Source organism: Ahaetulla prasina, chromosome 14 (genome assembly GCF_028640845.1).
Source record: "Ahaetulla prasina isolate Xishuangbanna chromosome 14, ASM2864084v1, whole genome shotgun sequence".
NCBI classification, from domain to species: domain Eukaryota; kingdom Metazoa; phylum Chordata; class Lepidosauria; order Squamata; family Colubridae; genus Ahaetulla; species Ahaetulla prasina.
Window position 1 is genome coordinate 19,637,940 of NC_080552.1, and position 17,915 is coordinate 19,655,854.

The 17,915-nt window shown below is 46.1% G+C and overlaps 1 protein-coding gene across 1 annotated transcript in view; it reads left to right on the plus strand.

Annotated features, from left to right (window-relative positions):
* The first annotated feature begins 8,697 nt into the window (after positions 1-8,697).
* The window catches only part of MAP2K3 (mitogen-activated protein kinase kinase 3), a 58,930-nt gene continuing 49,712 nt past the window's right edge, over positions 8,698-17,915 (plus strand). The window contains exon 1 of the mRNA XM_058157838.1: positions 8,698-8,853. Within this exon, the coding sequence (XP_058013821.1) occupies positions 8,838-8,853 (16 nt within the window). The 5' untranslated portion in view covers positions 8,698-8,837. The remainder of the gene's footprint in view (positions 8,854-17,915) is intronic.

A 17,915-nucleotide genomic window follows, 5' to 3' on the forward strand; every position in this document is an offset into this window, starting at 1 on the left:
ATTGGTTGTCAGACACCCATGGGGCCATGCAGGGGTAACTTTGTAGGTTGTCTGCATCCCAGGCTTGGTTGAGCCTTGCTGGGTGATGATGTAATGAAAGGTTCTTTGGGCAATTCCTACTATGGCTCTGCCTGAAGGAGGTAGATCTTTTGTTATGTAGAATAGACTGGCCCAGGCCTTAATGGCCCATTGACAAAGGGGAAGGGGGCTGAGTTTCTGCTTCCCTTCTAGGGGAAATATTCTGCCCCTTTTAATATTTCCTAAAATATCTCATTTTCCTAAGTGAGAAGTGGGCAGTGGTGGGTTTCAAATTTTTTTTTACTACCAATTCTGTGGGTGTGGCTTGGTGGCCGTGGTGTGACATGGCTTGGTAGGCGTGGCTTGGTGGGTGTGGCAGGGGACAGATACTGTAAAATCTCCATTCCCACCCCATTCCTGGGGAAGGTTGCTACAAAACCCCCATTTCCTCCCGATCAGCTGGGACTCGGGAGGCAGAGAATAGATGGGGGCGGGACCAGTCAGAATTTTTACTGCCAGTTCTCCAAACTACTCAATTCTGCTACCGGTTTTCCAGAACTAGTCAGAACCTGCTGAAACCCAGCTCTGGAGGTAGGTGCTAACTTCCTACACTTTCTACTAAAATAAATCCAAGACCTTGCCTACATCCTCACCAAGAAGGCCGGGAGCAGGTGTGGAAAATCCAGCCAGTTAACTCTGGAGGTTTCAGCCTCTGGAATCTTACCAGAAGTTTTCATGATAGATGGATTCAGTGTTTTGAGGACGTTGCTACCTGGAATCTGCGGCAGGGAAAACCCGACTGGACGTTGAGCAGTGAAGAAAAATTGAAACAGGAATGAGCAATGCTTTACCTCAGGTATCTCTGCTGTGACTAAAAATTAATAAAAGTTCATAAAAACAAATACTTCCCGTAATGTGATTGTGTTAAAGTGATGGGTTTCCTGGAGCGAATTCACTGGGTGGATTCTGTAATTTATTCAACGGTCACTAGGGGGCAGAATGAGCCCATCAGAGAAATCACACAATTATTAAAGTCACTTTGCTAGTTAAAATCACTCATCTGTTTGCTCAGAGCTTTAATTTAAAAAAAAAAAGGAGGAATATTGACTTTTTTGCCTTTGCAGTAAAGATCCCAATCCCGTCCTAAGTAGGCTGGGAAAGTCAGCAGAAATGTCCTCTGACTGAGGATGGGCCTCCAGTTAGGATCTGCATCAGGGGTGAAATGGTCCCGGTTCGGACTGGATTGCCCGATCCGGTAGCAATGGCGGCAGGTGGTTCAGAGAACCGGTAGCAAAAATCCCTGCCCCTCCCACCCATGCCCAGCTGAGCTGCGCGATCATCAGAGGTTTTTTTAAAAAAACTTTTAAAAGCATTTTTCTTCGGCTGAAAAAATGCTTTTAAAAGTAAAAAAAAGTCTCTGACGATCACGCAGCTCAGTTGGGATCATCAGAGGCTTTTAAAAGCATTTTTTCTTCGGCTGAAAAAATGCTTTTAAAAGTAAAAAAAAAGTCTCTGACGATCACGCAGCTCAGCTGGGATCATCAGAGGCTTTTAAAAACATTTTTTGTTCGGCGGAAAAAATGCTTTTAAAAGTAAAAAAAAAGTCTCTGACGATCACGCAGCTCAGCTGGGATCATCAGAGGCTTTTAAAAGCATTTTTTCCACAACCTCTTCGGCCGAAGAGGTTGTTAAAAAATTCTTTTAAAATTCTTTTAAAATTCTTTTAAAAAGCTCCTCTGACGATCCCAGCTGAGTTGCCTGATCGTCAGAGACTTTTTTTTTACTTTTGAAGGCAAAAAAAATGCTTTTAAAAGAAAAGAAAAGCCTCTAACGATCAGGTGATCAATGATCACCATCACGGCCCTACACCATTTCTGACAAATGGCAGTCCAGGAAATGCCAGGAATGGGGGGTGGGGGCGGAAAAAGGACAGAAGCAAAAATATCGGGAGCCGGTGCAAATCTGGGACTGGAAAGATCAGGAGGGAGGCTGGAAGGCCTCACCACAACGAGGAAGGAAGAGGTGGGGGAAACAGGAGAATGAGAGAAACTCTTCGAGGACACACCAAGGAAGCCTGCTGAGATGTGCGAAGGCCTTCACAGAAGGAGGCCGTTGGCCAAGACACGAAGCCATCAGCATTCACGAAGGTTTATTTTTGGGGTGAAATTCTCATCGTCGGACATCGCAGCAGGATAGAATAGAATAGAATAGAATTTTTTATTGGCCAAGTGTGATTGGACACACAAGGAATTTGTCTTGGTGCAGATGCTCTCAGTGTATATAAAAGAAAAAAATACCTTCATCAAGAATCATAAGGTATGGAAGGGAAAAGAAGAGAAGAACGGAATAGAATAGAATAGAATAGAATAGAATAGAATAGAATAGAATAGAATAGAATAGAATAGAATAGAATAGAATAGAATAGAATAGAATAGAATAGAATTTTTTATTGGCCAAGTGTGATTGGACACACAAGGAATTTGTCTTAGTGCATATGCTCTCAGTGTACATAAAAGAAAAGATACCTTCATCAAGGTACAACACTTACAACACAATTGATGGTCAATATATCAATACAAATCATAAGGATTGCCAGCAACAAAGTTACAGTCATACAGTCATAAGTGGAAGGAGATTGGTGATGGGAACTATGAGAAGATTAATAGTAGTGCTGATTTAGTAAATAGTTTGACAGTGTTGAGGGAATTATTTGTTTAGCAGAGTGATGGCCTTCGGGAAAAATTGTGTCTAGTTGTTCTGTTGTGCAGTGCTCTATAGCGTCGTTTGAGGGTAGGAGTTGAAACAGTTTATGTCCAGGATGCGAGGGATGTGTAAATATTTTCACAGCCCTCTTTTTGACTCGTGCAGTATACAGGTCCTCAATGGAAGGCAGGTTGGTAGCAATTATTGTTTCTGCAGTTCTAATGATCCTCTGAAGTCTGTGTCTGTCTTGTTGGGTTGCAGAACCGAACCAGACAGTTATAGAGGTGACAGATGGGGTGTGGCGTGATAAACTTCCCAACTCACTGCAGGTTTTGGGTTTTTGTGGGGTTTTTTCTTTTTTTCTTTTTTTTTTAAAAAAAGTCCCTCGGCCGAAACTTGTAAATTTGCATCAGAGGAAACCCCATTTTCTCTGAAAAACCGAGGAAGATTTAATCACCGTCGCTTCGCTTGCGTTGACCTCACCTTGATGGGAAGATGGCTTGAAGGCTGACTTGAGGGTCACCACAAGGCGGAGTGAGGCGGCTTTGGTTCTGTTTTCGGGGTTGCTCGATTTACCCAGGGTTGAGCTGATGGCGGAGGAGGAGTCCTGCCAACTGGGCTACCTTGGGTGAAGGAACTAGAACTGTGAGGGCGAACCGATGGCACGCAGCGCCCTCTCTGTGGGCACTCGAGCCATCGCCCCAGTGCATGTTTGCAATGCATGCGCCCGCGCGCCTCCCGCCAGCCAGCTGGTCGTCAGGTCTCTGCTGCGCATGCAGGGGGTGGGTGGGTCACGTGTGGGAGGTTGTGTGCACAAGCGCGGCGGGACAGGATGCTGGCAGGAGGGGGTGCAGGTATGGGGAGTGTGAGCATGTGGGGGGTTGCACACATATGTACAGGGGTGGGTGGGATGCATGTGGGACACGTGCAAATGCATTGGGGCAGGGCACATGCGCAGGGGCCACACCCACATTGCATTTTTGGGGATTTGGATGTGCATGCACATATTCGCCCATGTGCGCGTGTGCTTTGGGCACTCAGACCAGAAAAGGTTAACCATCCTTGTAATATATAGGATTCCCTGCCTAAGCAGGGGGTTGGACAAGAACAGGGGTCTCCAACCTTGGTCCCTTTAAGACTTGTGGACTTCAACTCCCAGAGTTCCTCAGCCAGCTTCGCTGGCTGAGGGACTCTGGGAGTTGAAATCCACAAGTCTTAAAGGGACCAAAGTTGGAGACCCCTGGACTAGAAGACTTCCAAAGTCCAGTGGTGGAATCCAATTTTTTTCACTACCGGTTCTGTGGGCGTGGCTTGGTGGGCGTGGTCTGACTTGGTGGGCGTGGCTCGGTGGCATGACAGGGGAAGGATACTGCAAAATCTCCATTCCCTCCCCACTCCGGGGGTAAGGATACTGCAAAATCTCCATTCCCTCCCCACTCTAGGGGGGAAGGATACTGCAAAATCCCCATTCCCACCCCACTCCGGGGGAAGGATACTGCAAAATCCCCATTCCCACCCCACTCTGTGGGAAGGATACTGCAAAATCCCCATTCCCACCCCACTCCGGGGGAAGGATACTGCAAAATCCCCATTCCCACCCCACTCCGGGGGAAGGATACTGCAAAATCTCCATACCCACCTCACTCCAGAGGAAGGATACTGCAAAATCTCCATTCCTACCCCACTCCAGGGTAAGGATACTGCAAAATCTCCACTCTAGGGGAAGGATACTGCAAAATCCCCATTCCCGCCCCACTCCTGGGGAAAGGATATTGCAAAATCTCCATTCCCACCCCACTCTGTGGGAAGGATACTGCAAAATCCCCATTCCCACCCCACTCCGGGGGAAGGATACTGCAAAATCCCCATTCCCACCCCACTCCGGGGGAAGGATACTGCAAAATCCCCATTCCCTCCCCACTCGAGGGGAAGGATACTGCAAAATCTCCATTCCCACCCCACTCTGGGGGAAGGATACTGCAAAATCCCCATTCCCACCCCACTGTGGGAAGGATAATGCAAAATCTCCATTCCCTCCCCACTCTGGGGGAAGGATACTGCAAAATCTCCATTCCCACCCCATTCCGGGGGAAGGATACTGCAAAATCTCCATACCCACCCCACTCTAGGGGAAGGATACTGCAAGGCAGCGCACCCTTGGTTTGCACACTTCAATCAAAGCATGAAAACCAGCTACACCTGCAATCCTCATTTTGCACCACTGTTCTCTGTATGTAAGGCACGATTCACTGCATTCAACTGAAAGTGGGGTTGAAGTCAGGGGTCTCCAACCTTGGCAACTTTAAGCCTGGAGGACTTCAACTCCCAGAATGCCCCAGCCAGCAAAACAAAGCTGCCAGCAAAGCAGCCAACAAAACAAAGCAAAGCTGGCTGAGGAATTCTGGGAATTGAAGTCCACCAGGCTTAAAGTTGCCAAGGTTGGAGACCCCTGCTCTAAGTGATTCAAGACTTTCCCTGAGATTTATCTTGGCTAGAAATCTGAGGTTTTCCTTTGTGTCGTTTGGTTTTGCATTCGCATAATTTTTATTATTATTTTTTTCTGCTGGATTTCCAGGGTTTGCCATGATGGTGCAACGGCTTTCAGGTAAATTCAGCTTGTGGATTCTGCGAGCGGGAAGACTTTGCTTACAGCATCCGCCTGTTTCCTGTTCGTCTTTTGATAAGCAGAGGTCAAAGGAGCTGGGGGGGGGAAGTGTGTGTGGGAGATTGGGATCATTGACCGTCACCTTTTTTGCCACGGGTAGCGAAGTCAGGGGCAGCTTTTAAGAACATTCTTGCTTTCTTTGGGGTATTTCTTTTTTTTTTTTGACAGATAGGCAGGCAGAAGGAGACAGACGATAGACAGACAGATAGATAGATAGATAGATAGATAGATAGATAGATAGATAGATAGATAGATAGACAGACAGACAGACAGACAGACAGACAGACAGACAGACAGACAGACAGACGGATGATAGACAGAATAGACAGATGATAGATTGACAGACAGACGGATGATAGACAAGATAGACAGACAGACAGACAGACAGATGGATGATAGACAGAATAGACAGATGATAGACAAGATAGACAGACAGACAGACAGACAGACGGATGGATGATAGACAGAATAGACAGATAGACAGACAGACAGACAGACGGACGGACGGACAGACGGACGGATGATAGACAGAATAGACAGATGATAGATTGACAGACAGACAGATGATAGACAAGATAGATAGACAGACAGACAGACAGACGGATGATAGACAGAATAGACAGATGATAGATTGACAGACAGACAGATGACAGACAAGATAGATAGACAGACGGACGGACGGACAGACAGACGGATGGATGATAGACAGAATAGACAGATGATAGATTGACAGACAGACGGATGATAGACAAGATAGACAGACAGACAGACAGATGGATGATAGACAGGATAGATAGATGATAAATAGATAGAGAGATATAAATGATAGAGAGAGAGAAGGAGAGAGATAGTGATAGAGATAGAGAAATACAGATACAGATATAAAAATAAATGCCACATATACCCTGCTCAAAGTGACAACGGCACAGAAGAAAGTGACTTATGACCGTTCTTCACACTTATGACCGTTGCAGCGTCCCCATGGTGACGTGATCAAAATTCAAACCCGTGGCAATTGGCTCGTATTTATGACGGTTGCGATGTTCCCGGGTCACTCGATCCCCTTTTACGACCTTCCGGCCAGCAAATGGGGAAGCCAGATTCTCTTAGCAACCCGGGTGGCGAACTTAACAACTGCAATGATTCACTGAGTGACTGCAGCAAGAAAGACCGTAAAATGGGACAAAGATTCACTTATCGACTGTTTTGCTTAGTGACTAAAATCTGGGGGGGGGGGTCAATTGCGGTCGTTAAGTCGACAACCCGCCTTCTTGTCACCATGTTGGTGTGTCACGTTAAGTCATCTGGGGTTGAGATCAGGAGAGATCGCGTTCACGCAACTTGCCAAATCCCCCGTCAATAACCCCCCGCCCATGGTTGCAACGGTCATAAGTGCAAGGATTGGTCGTAAGTCACTCTTTTCAGCCCCATCCTAACTTTGAACGATCGCTAAACAGGCAGGTGTCCAGAAGTGGGTTTCAGCAGGTTCGGACCAGTTCTGGAGAACCGGTAGCAGAAATTTTGAATAGTTTGGAGAACTGGTGGTAGAAATTCTGACTGGCCCCGCCCCCATCTATTCTCTGCCTCCCGAGTCCCAGCTGATCGGGAGGAAATGGGGATTTTGCAGTATCCTTCCCCTGGAGGGGGGTGGGAATGGAGATTTTGCAGTATCCTTCCCCTGCCGCACCCACCAAGCCACGCCCACGAAGCCACACCCACAGAACCAGTATTAAAAAAATTTGAAACCCACCACTGCAGGTGTCCCCCGTTCAGTCATACTAATGGCATTTTGCACCTTTGCATTTCACCGGCAATAGCCCAGAAATGTGTTTTCCATGAAAAAAAATGGGATTTTTCCCATCCCCAACCTGAGAAAAAAAATATATCATCGGGCAAAAAATTTGAAGAGTTTGAAGAGAGGATCAGGGCAGGAAACGTTTTAAGAGGAAGAAGAGAGATTAGAGGAGAGATGAGTGGGAAATTCAGTTTAGGAGGTGCAGGTGGTTTTAATCATCGGTGAATTGTAGGCCCTGACAGAACGGTAGCTGGGTGTGGTGACCTGATTAATACGTCCAAATTCTTTTGCCTGTTGTTGAGTTTGAACTTCACATAGCAACGGGGAAACTAAATAGACATTGCTCGTTGTTGGTGGAGGGAGCGCACGTGCCTTGTTTCGTCACACCCACCCCTCACAAAATCAACACAACAAGCCTGAGAACTCATTCCATAGTTCAATGCCAGCAAGGAGGAGGCCCGGCAAACCACAAACGGAGGGAATGGGGCAGGGGTGAAATCCAACGGGTTCTGACAGGTTCTGGCGAACCGGCAGCGGAAATTTTGAGTTGTTCGGAGAACCGGCAAAATAGCACCTCTGGCTGGCCCCAGAGTGGGGTGGGAATGGGGATTTTGCAATATCCTTCCCCTGCCACGCCCACCAGGCCGTGCCACACCCACCAAGCCACGCCCACAGAACTGGTAGTAAAAAAAATTTGAAACCCATCACTGGACAGGACGCTCCTAACTCAGCCAAAACACACATTGGACACGGGTGCCAGAGGCACATTGGCAAGGAGGCAGAGTCAAACCAGCTGAATCTGATTAACCAGGATTCCTCTCACTGTGCACGATGCAAAATCAGCCGATGATGATGAGATGATGCAAAGGGCATCTCGGCAGGTGGGCATTGAAACAAGTGCCAAAGACGCATTGGCAGAAGTGCCCAGCTGGAGGACTCTGGCTAAACTAGGATTCCTCTCCCAGCATGCAACGCAAAGTCAGCCAATGCTGGTTAAACCAGGATTCCCTTCCCAATATGGGATGCAAAGTCGGTCAATGCTGGTTTGATCCCCAGATCGGGATGATGCAAGGACCTCTCAACTGGAGGGCACCGGAAAGGGATGCGGAGGGCTCCTTTGGGCAGAGGTGGGGAGGTGCCCAGGTGAGCCAAGATTCCTCCTCATCAGTGGACAATGCAAAGTCAGGCAATGCTGGTTTGGGCATCAGACCACGATGATGCCGAGAGCAGCTCAGCTGCTGGCATGAGCTGGGGCCAGGAGCGCGTGCCCCAGCCTGGTTGGCAGCCCAGGGACAGCCCGAGGCTGGGCGCATCCTGCCAGGCGTGTCACGGGCTCCCCGCCCTGCAGAGGAACAACAAGGCAGCTGGAATTTCCTCTAAGATCACCTGGGCAAAAGTCTCGGGACCTGGGCAGGGGCGGGGCTGCCACGGGACCCCGCCCCTGCAGAGAGGTAAGCCAATGGGGTGGGAAGCTGGGCGGGGCGAGGGCTTCTAGGCGTGAGGAGTTCCTGTCCTGGGCTCAGATCGCGCTGGTGGGTTGCGCGCACCTGTTGGATATGCCGCGCGGTTGCGCTCCCGGGCGCCTGGATACCTGCGCCCGTCTCACTTGCGTGCCGGGTCGGATCTGAGCCAGGGGGGAGTCGCCACGACGCAGCCATGTCCCTGCCAAAAGGTAAGGGGGGAGGATTTGAATGGATAGATAGATAGATAGATAGATATTGAAGAGAGAGAAGAAGGAAGGAAGGAAGGAAGGAAGGAAGGAAGGAAAAGGGAAGGAAGGAAGGAAAAGGGAAGGAAGGAAGGAAGGAAAAGAAAGGAAGGAAGGAAAGAGGGAGGGAGGGAAAGAGGGAGGGAGGAAGGAAGGAGAGCAAGCATCCCTCTCGATTCTGAACCCCTCGCGAGCGGAAAAGCAAAGGCAAATAACCATGAGACCCGGATCCCTGCTCGTCTGGCGGCAGCTCGCAGGAGGAGCCGTCCGGCGGTCGTGTGAATCGTGCAGCACAGCCTCGCAAAAGGTTGGGTTCAGTAGGATTGGGCACGGAGTTGGAAGTAAAAGCGTTTGGATGCAATGCCTTCGCTGGACTTTTGTTTTTTTTGCAGGGTTGCAGAGGGAAGAGTAGGTGGTGGTGGGGATTTAGCATCTCCGTCGGATTCTCAACTGAAGCCCTTTTTCGGCTCAAACGTCGCATCCCGGGCTAAGCGAAGAGGCGGCGGAGTTTCTTCTCCCTTATGAATGTTAAGTTCAGCAGGTTGCTGGAGCGCTGAGCTCGGTGCGTGTGTGTGTGTGTGATGCTCTGACGTCATCAGCATGGTGTGGCTGGTTTATGAGAGCTACCTCGGATGACCCAGCTGTTGGTCATTGTTTTTCATGCTTGGGGTTGTGTGCTGTTATTATCCACGCGTTCTCCGGGCACACAGGATGAGAAAACAGGTTGCCTGTAATAATTTTAAAAGGAAAAGAAAAGAAAATCCTGCAGGATGAATTTCATCATTTGTGCATGGGAGATGCAAAATCCTATGTCCCTGGAGGCTCTCAGGTTGTCTTCTCTACCTGAAGGCTTGTTTTCCAAGTCGGTGGCCCGTTGGAGGTCCAGGGGCGACATACCTGGTGGGAAGGAAGCCGCTTCCATCATACTCTGATATATCTAGTCCACAAAAGTGGGTACTCCAATTCCTTTGGCAAGTCGGGAGATATCAAAGAGGTGGCTGGCTTGACATCCACCCCAAAGAAATGGGTCTCTTTGAGGGAGAACTTCTGACATTTTAGAGAGCTCCTGGAATGGTGATTGGTGATCAAGCCAAGGTCAACTTTTAATGAACCATCTAAATCAGTGGTCACCAACCAGTGGTCTGTGAACCACTGGTGGTCCGTGAGAAAATTTTGGTGGTTCGCAGAAAAATTATTTGCATTTTTTATATTGCACTAAATACTATTTATCTTTTTTAAAAATTCATATTAGTGGTCCTTGGGATTTAAAATTATGACTTTAGTGGTCCCTGAGGTCCGAAAGGTTGGAGACTCTTGATCTAGATCAGGGGTCTCCAACCTTGGCAACTTTGAGCCTGATGGACTTCAACTCCCAGAATTCCCCAGCCAGCAAAGCCTGACCACCAGGCTCAAAGTTGCCAAGATTGGAGACCCCTGATCTAGATAGATTTAGGGCCTCTGTGGCTCAGACTAGTAAGACAGTCTGTTATTAACAGCAGCTGCTTGCAATTACTGCAGGTTCAAGCCCCACCAGGCCCAAGGTTGACTCAGCCTTCCATCCTTTATAAGGTAGGTAAAATGAGGACCCAGATTGTTGGGGGCAATAAGTTGACTTTGTATATAATATACAAATGGATGAAGACTATTGCTTGACATAGTGTAAGCCGCCCTGAGTCTTCGGAGAAGGGCGGGATATAAATGTAAATTAAAAAAAATTGTCCTGAAGAAACTGACTTGGGGGACAGATCAGCTTTGAGAAGGTCCACCCAATGGTCGCTCAACATTGCATCCATTGCTGGTGTAACGTTGTCCCTAACTTTGTCATTGGGTGTCCTCTTCTCTTTTGTTCCACCTTTCTGAGATATCTTCTCAAGACAGCTGGATTTTTGTGTTCATTGATTATGTGGTTTTTTTTTAAATCATATATTGGCATGATAATGGCATCCTCAATAATATATTGAGGATGCCATTAAGTCGGTGCTGACTTTTAAAGATCAAATAGGTAGACTCCCTGCAGGAGCAGCTGTCTCCAACCTAGTCCTTTAGATCAGGGGTCTCCAGCCTTGGCAACTTTTAACACTTGTGGACTTCAACTCCCAGAATTCCTCAGCCAGCAAAGCTGGGAGTTGAAGTCCAAAAGTCTTAAAGTTGCCAGGGTTGATGCTTTAGATCTTTGTCATCTGTTTTGCTGTTGATTGTCCTATAACAAGAGTTGGAAGGGAACCTCAGAGGTCGTCCTGTCCAACCCCTCTGGTCTCATGCAGGATACCTATACCGTTTCAAATGGCCTGTTGTGTCTCCTTCTGCTTTTCTCAGCATGAGAGACATCTTCCTGCAATCCCGTCTTTCTCGTTTCCTGCAAGGTGAGGACATGACCTGAACTTCCTGGCAGATGACTTAAGTTTAGAAGACTGATACCTGGCTAAGTAGCAGCATCGCTTAGCCAACCCTGTCAGATCTGCAAAAAAAACGGCGGCTTGCCCGAACTCAATTAAAACTTGAATTCCTTAGGTTGAAAGAAAGTGGGGGGGGGGGGGAACTCATCCTAACAGGGAAAATGTTCGGTTAAGTTGCTAGGTGTGACCTTCAATGGGAAGGAGACTTTATTTGTTATTGTCTTTGTTGTTTTAAGATAATTTTATTAGGGTGTAATCCATTGCTGGGCTCCTTCTTGCAAATTTTTGCACTGAGGTCAAAGAGGGGGATGTAGAGAGGTTGGTTGTTGTTGTTGTTGTTGTTTGCATTGTTGTATTTGTTTTTGCTAAGTTTTTCTCTTGTCAGCAAAGGTGGGGATGACACCCAGGTGCAAATGTGTGTTTCTGCTGTTATCTGGGAGGGCATCCCTAAAGCATCTCTGAGCATCACACGTTTTTTGCATGAGTCGGGGGATCGACTTCGGGGACAGAGGGGGAGGATGGATAGTGGGGTTCGATTTGGCATTCCTGCCAGGGTATCGGCGGCAAATGATGAGTGGAGTAAAACTTGGCCAAAGTTTGTGGTTGGCCTCTTTTATTCGCCTTAAAGTGCAAATTTGTTTGTTTTTCCGCTTGGAGGTGAGATGGGGATACGCGGGACAATAATCTCTGAGGCCCTGGAAAAATGGTGTAACAGCATAAAGAAGAGAGACGCGTTGGGCATCTGTGCAAAATTAGTCCAGAAGTAGGCAGAGTTTGAGCTTTGAGGTGATCTCTGAGTTTGGTGGGTTTCTTCAAGATGTTTCGTTACTAAACTAGGTAACATGATCAGTGGTAAAAGGGAATGGGGTTGGAGGAGGAGGAGGAGGAAGAGGAGGAGGAGGAGGAAGACGCCTTAGCAATAGCAATAGAACTTAGACTTATGTAATGCTTCATAGTGCTTGGCAGCCCTCTCTAAGCTGTATACAGAGTCAGCCCATTGCCCTCGATAATCTGGGTCCTCATTTTACCCCCTTTGGAAGGATGGAAGGCTGAGTCAACCTTGTGCCTGGTGAGATTTGAACAGCTGAACTATAGCTAGCAGTCAGCTGAAGTAGCCTGCAGTACTGCACTCCAACCAATGCGCCACCTCGGCTCTTATACCTGGGGTCCTATGTGCTCTCTGAGCTTGTTGTATTTCTTGCAGATGTTTCATTACCAAACTAGGTAATACCATCAATGCTAGAAGGGAGTGGGGTTTGCTCCTATTTTTTTATATATTAAAGAATTGAGCTGAGAGTATCGACCAGCTTCCGAGCAATCTTGGGAATTTGCTTGGATGAAATTGGAGGAACAGTGTGTGTGTGTGTGTGTGTTTTAATAAATAGGTTGGTGGCGAAGATCTATCAGCACAGTTGAGATGCAAGATTCAACAAGGAGCTGACATTTATCCCTTGTTGTCTTTGGTGATGAATATCAACATGAAGTTGTTTTGCAAAAAAAAACAAAAAACAACCAACCCCATAATGTCTTGCAAAGACAAAATCTGCTCCCCTCTGAAGTTCTTTGCCAGGTTTATTGTTATTGTTCCTGACTCTAGGGGGCGGTGCTCATCTCCGTTTCAAAGCTGAAGAGCCAGCGCTGTCCGAAGACGTCTCCGTGGTCATGTGGCCGGCATGACTCAATGCACAAAGCGCACGGAATGCTGTTACCTTCCCACCAAAGGCGGTCCCTATTTTTCTACTTGCATTTTTTTACGTGCTTTCGAACTGCTAGGTTGGCAGAAGCTGGGATGAGCAACGGGAGCTCACTCTGTTATGCAGCGCTAGGGATTCAAATCGCTGAACTGCTGACCTTTCGGTTGACAAGCTCAGCGTCTTAGCCACTGAGCCACCACGTGAATTTACTGTGAATAGTAAGGCGATTTATTAGCCAAGGAGGAAGCCATCAGAAGGTGGGGGGGTGGGAAATAGAGGAGGAGACAGTACAGTAGCTCAAATTTGGGAAAAGGCTGGTAGTTGGGTTTTTGGTTTTTTTTGACAATTTAATCAAAGGCAGAAGTCCTAAAACTGATTTTAGGTTGGCGAAAAGAATCCACGAACAGAAAGGAAAGATGGAATTTGCGGGGGGGGGGGGATTATACCATCCTTAAATTCTTAAGTCCTCAGAAATGAGGAGGGGATAAGCCGCCTGGGACAGCAAAGGGAAATTATCAAAACCATAAAAAAGCGAAAGTTGGAATATTTTGGACCTGTGATGCGACACCTGGAAAAATACAGCATCCTTCACTTTAATCCTCCAAGGAAAGATTGAAGGCAAAGGAGGTCCAGGCAGAAGAAGAATGTCATGGCTTCAAAATCTAAGGGACCGGTTTGCACAAAACTCAGCAGCACTGTTTCATGCGGCTGTTGATAAAAATAGGATGGCCAACGTCCGATGACAGATATGGCACAAGAAGAAATGTTGGATAACCATCTGTCTGAGATGATGTAGGGTTTCCTGCCTGGGCAGGGGGTTGGACTAGAAGGCCTCCAAGGTCCCTTCCAACTCTGTTGTTATTATTATTAAGAAGGAGGGAGGACTTCAGGATGGCTGGCTGGGGTATTCTGGGAATTGAAGTCCACCCATATTCAAATGGTGGCTACTGTGGAATTCTTAAAACTTGGAGAAATACAATCGTGGCACCCCCCAAAAAAATTGGACATAGAACGTTTTTAAGAGGTTTGTGGGTACCTGCACGCTGCCTGCAAATCCTTGCATGATCCCACAAACTAGACCCACAACCTCTCTTGAAACGGGATGCCACATTCTGTGGAACAACAGTGTGCAGTGCAGGGGTCTGCAACATTAAACACTCAAAAGAGCCATTTGGGCCCGTTTCCCATAGAAAAGAAAACACCGGGAGCCACAAAACCTTTCCCGTGCCTGACTTATTTCTTGAGCGGCCACAAAACTAGCCTATGTAGTTGAATTAAACATTCTGAAACTTTTCTTTTCTTGGATTTATCCATGGTTGGCCTACCGGGGGGGTTGAAAAGCTCAATAAATCGCGTCACGGCGGGTGTCGCACATTGGCGGTTGTGATGCTTATTTTGAGTGACAGGGAGCCGCAGCAGAGGGGTGAAAGAGCCACATGTGGCTCCAGAGCCTCAGGTTGCTGACCCCTGGCATAATGGGTGGGAACACAAGATCCAACATTGTGTTTGTAGCTGCTGGAAAACAGCCTCGCACATGCAAACCCCCCTTGCATACACCCCAACTTGCATACACTCAAAGGGAATGTCCTTTTGGGATTAAAAGTTGGAAAAAAAATATGCGGTGACTCATTAAGGCCTTGACATCAAAGGCCCGGGGAATCCTTTCAAGTACTTCGTTAATGACTAGAGAGCTCCAAAGTGCACATGGTTTGCATACTTCTGTATAATAGAGTAATTACTATTTACGTAACTGACTTTGTAATGGGGCATGTTTTAGTTTTCTCTGTTCCAGGTGGCTCGAGGGCTGCTTAGAAGGACCAGTGCTGGGTCAACTGGGGTTACACAAGTGACCAATACAGCTAGTCCTCAACTTAACAACGACGGTTCGTTTAGTGACCGAGGTTACAATGGCACGGGGAAAACAAGTGACTCGGGATTGTTTTTTCACACTTTATGACCGCTGTAGCCTCTCCCCGTGGTCGACATTCAGTCGCTTGGAAACCTGACTCATATTTATGACGGTCGCAGCCGTCCCGGGTGGGTGGGGGGGCGGGAGTGTCACTTCTGCGTTCTTATTTTACATTTTTCAATACTTCTTCTTATTTTACGCCCTTTTAAATGCTTTGTCTTCGTTTTACACTTTGGAGAGAGAAGGGAAAAAGAAAAGGGGGTTTGCATAAGCGCACCAGCGTGCCTACCGTCCCTGTCCTCATGTTTTCTTTTATTCATACCCCTTTACATGTATTTATAATTATGTTTACACTTGCATCTGTCATTAAAATACATGTTTGACGAAAATAAATTCATAAAATAAAATAAAATAAAAAAATAAAAAAAATAACAGCACTGCCAAGCTTCAAAATTCGAAATCTCAATGACCCCTCAATTGCCTTCCAATTGTTTCATGTAATGTGTGTGTGTGTGATTTCATTAAAATGCAAGCAGGAGAAATGTCTTTCCCACGCTAAATAAATCAGAATCAATCCTGGATAGCTTTCCAACCGGGGCAGCCGAAGGACGTGTAAATCAAGCCCTCTTGTGCCTTAACTTGAAGTCTTCTTCCAGAGTTGCAGGCTGCTCTCTTGACTGCCTGGGTGTGATGATAATCTGGATTACTTGGTTATGTATTCAATTAAATACTTGGCTGTTTAGTATCTCCCAACATCCTTTTCACATGAGGTTATGGAATAGGCAGGTGAGCAAGTTACAGGTCATGCTCCTTTGCAGGTGACAAATTAACATTTGTTAAAAAAAAAAAACAGTACAAGCACACTGACTGTGAAGAGACTTGGATTTTTAATTGGATGCCTTGGAGCAGGGGTCTCCAACCTTGGTCCCTTTAAGACTTGTGGACTTCAACTCCCAGAGTCTCTCAGTCAGCAAAACTGGCTGAGAGACTCTGGGAGTTGAAGTCCACAAGTCTTAAAGGGACCAAGGTTGGAGACCCCTGCCTTGGAGGGCAATTTAGTGCATCCCAAAAAATGTCTCCTTTGGCTTTTTATAAAATAGAGACAGGTAGTTCGACTTGCAAGCATCAGTGTGCATCTGGTTGCAGGTGATTTGTGTAGCTCACAGCTTTGCTAAGCAGATTGTTGTGCCTGGAAGCCTTTGTGACACCGTTGTGCTCTTGAACACTGTTGTGCTGTGGTCCCCATGTCTGGGTCTCAACCTTCAACACTGGAGATTTTAAAGAAGATATTAGAGAACCATTTGTCTGAAGTGGTGTAGGGTTTCCTACCTAAGCAGGGGGCTGGACTAGAAGACCTCCAAGGTCCCTTCCAACTCTGTCATTCTATGCTATGTTATGCTATGCTATGCTATGCTATGCTATGCTATGCTATCCATTCTATTCTATTCTATTCTATTCTATTCTATCCTATCCTATCCTATCCTATCCTATCCTATCCTATCCTATCCTATCCTATCCTATCCTATCCTATTCCATATATTCTATTCTATTCTATTCTATTCTATTCTATTCTATTCTATTCTATTCTATTCTATTCTATTCTATTCTCCCCAAGGAATTTGTCTTCAGTGCATATGCTCTCAGTGTACATAAAAGAAAAGACATTCGTCAAGAATCATAAGGTACAACACTTAATGATAGTCATAGGGTACAAATAAGCAATCAAATCATATTAGGAAACAGTCAATATAAATTGTAAGGATACCAGCAACAAGGTTACAGTCATATAGTCGTAAGTGGAAGGAGATGGGTGATAGGAATGATGACAAGATTAATAGTAATGCAGACTTAGTGAATAGTTTGACAGTGTTGAGGGAATTATTTGTTTAGTAGAGTGATGGCCTTCGGGAAGAAACTGTTCTTGTGTCTAGTTGTTCTGGTGTGCAGTGCTCTGTAGTGTCGTTTTGAGGGTAGGAGTTGAAACAGTTTATGTCCAGGATGTGAGGGATCTGTAAATATTTTCACAGCCCTCTTCTTGATTCGTGCAGTATACAGGTCCTCAACAGAAGGCAGGTTGGTAGCCATTATTTTTTCTGCAGTTCTAATGATCCTTTGAAGTCTGTGTCTGTCTTGTTGGGTTGCAGAACCAAACCAGACAGTTATAAAGGTGCCGACAACAAACTCAATGATTCCTCTGTAGAACTGGATCAGCAACTCCTTGGGCAGAGTTGGCGCAGAAAGAACATTCCTTGTTGTCCTTTTTTTGATGACGTTTTTGATGTCCATTTTAGATCTTGCGATATGGTAGAACCTAGAAGTTTGAAGGTCTCTACTGTTGATACTGTGTTGTCTAGTATTGTAAGAGGTGGAAGCATGGGAGGGTTTCTTCTAAGTTTCTCGTTAAGTTCTAGATTGATCGTCCCCTTGAGGGAGGGGTCCTACATCCTGGAGTGAAAATATCTAGTCACCACCCTAGCTACCTTATTTGGGGAAGGAAGACCTATGTCATGGTGAAGACAAGGGGAAAGGACCGGGGTTTTTTTTTCTCTCTTTTGTGGAGTCCCTTGTTTTCACCGCCCTTATGACTTTGAAACGATCATTCAAAATAGACTGTTATTTATTTTTATTTATTTATTTATTTATGTTGTCACAACAATATACATAAGCATCACACAAAAAGATTATATAGTATATAAACATATATATGAAGAGATATAAGGAGGTATAAGCATATATATATATATATATATATATATGAGAAGAAAAAGAAAAACAATAGAACGGTAGGCACGTTTGTGCGCTTATGCACGCCCCTTATGGTCCTCTTAGGAATGGGTGAGGTCAATAGTAGAAAGTTTTTGGTTAAAGCTTTTAGGATTATTGGAAGAGACCACAGAGTCAGGTAAAGTATTCCAAGCACTGATGATTCTGTTACAGAAGTCATATTTTCTGCAATCTAGATTAAAGCGGTTGACATTAAGTTTAAATCTATTAGTTGCTCTAGTATTATTGCAATTAAAGCTGAAG